Source organism: Asparagus officinalis, chromosome 5 (genome assembly GCF_001876935.1).
Source record: "Asparagus officinalis chromosome 5, Aspof.V1, whole genome shotgun sequence".
Taxonomy (NCBI): Eukaryota; Viridiplantae; Streptophyta; class Magnoliopsida; order Asparagales; family Asparagaceae; genus Asparagus; species Asparagus officinalis.
This window is the reverse complement of record NC_033798.1, coordinates 130,667,945-130,668,577: the sequence shown is the minus strand read 5'-3', so window position 1 is coordinate 130,668,577 and position 633 is coordinate 130,667,945. Positions and strand designations below refer to the sequence as shown.

The following is a 633-nucleotide window of genomic DNA, read 5'->3' as shown; positions in this document are numbered from 1 at the left end:
CCTCCGCCGCCGCCTTGCCAAAGATCCTCGGATCTGACGCTCAGACCCCCAGATCGGCGCCAGACGCCAGCAACCAGGCGCCGTACCGTCCCGATATCACGAATCAGCGGCCGTTGGGAGCAGCGGCGGCCCCGGAGCTGAAGAAGCTACACACTGCGATGATGAAGAAGTGCAGCCAGATGCTGACGAAGCTGATGAAGCACAAGGGCGCCATCTGGTTCAACACGCCGGTGGATGTTGTGGGGATGGGCCTCCATGACTACCACCAGATCATCAAGAGCCCTATGGATCTGGGTACGGTGAAATCAAAGCTCAGCAAGGGGTTCTATCACAGCCCGCTGGAGTTTGCATCGGACATTAGATTGACCTTCAAGAATGCCCTTGTTTACAATCCTGAGGGGCATGATGTCCACAGGTTGGCCGATCAGCTGCTCAAGCAGTTTGAGAGCATGTTCGCTCCTGCGATTACCAAGCATGAGAAGCAGCGGAGCGCCATTCTAAGTGCGGAGGAAGATCGGAGGCAAAGTGCATCGTCTTTGGGTCGGGTTGGATCTACAACGAAGCCTGATCCTTGTATTTCTCTTCCTCATCATGTTCGAACCCCAGTTCAGTCGAAGGCGGCGGCGGCGGCGC

At 56.9% G+C, this 633-nt stretch overlaps 1 protein-coding gene across 1 annotated transcript in view; it reads left to right on the top strand.

Moving 5' to 3' along the window:
• Window positions 7-633, top strand: part of LOC109842631 (transcription factor GTE7-like) — a 1,541-nt gene continuing 914 nt past the window's right edge. Inside the window, exon 1 of the mRNA XM_020411482.1 lies at window positions 7-629. Coding sequence (XP_020267071.1) covers window positions 159-629 — 471 coding nt within the window. The 5' untranslated portion in view covers window positions 7-158. The remainder of the gene's footprint in view (window positions 630-633) is intronic.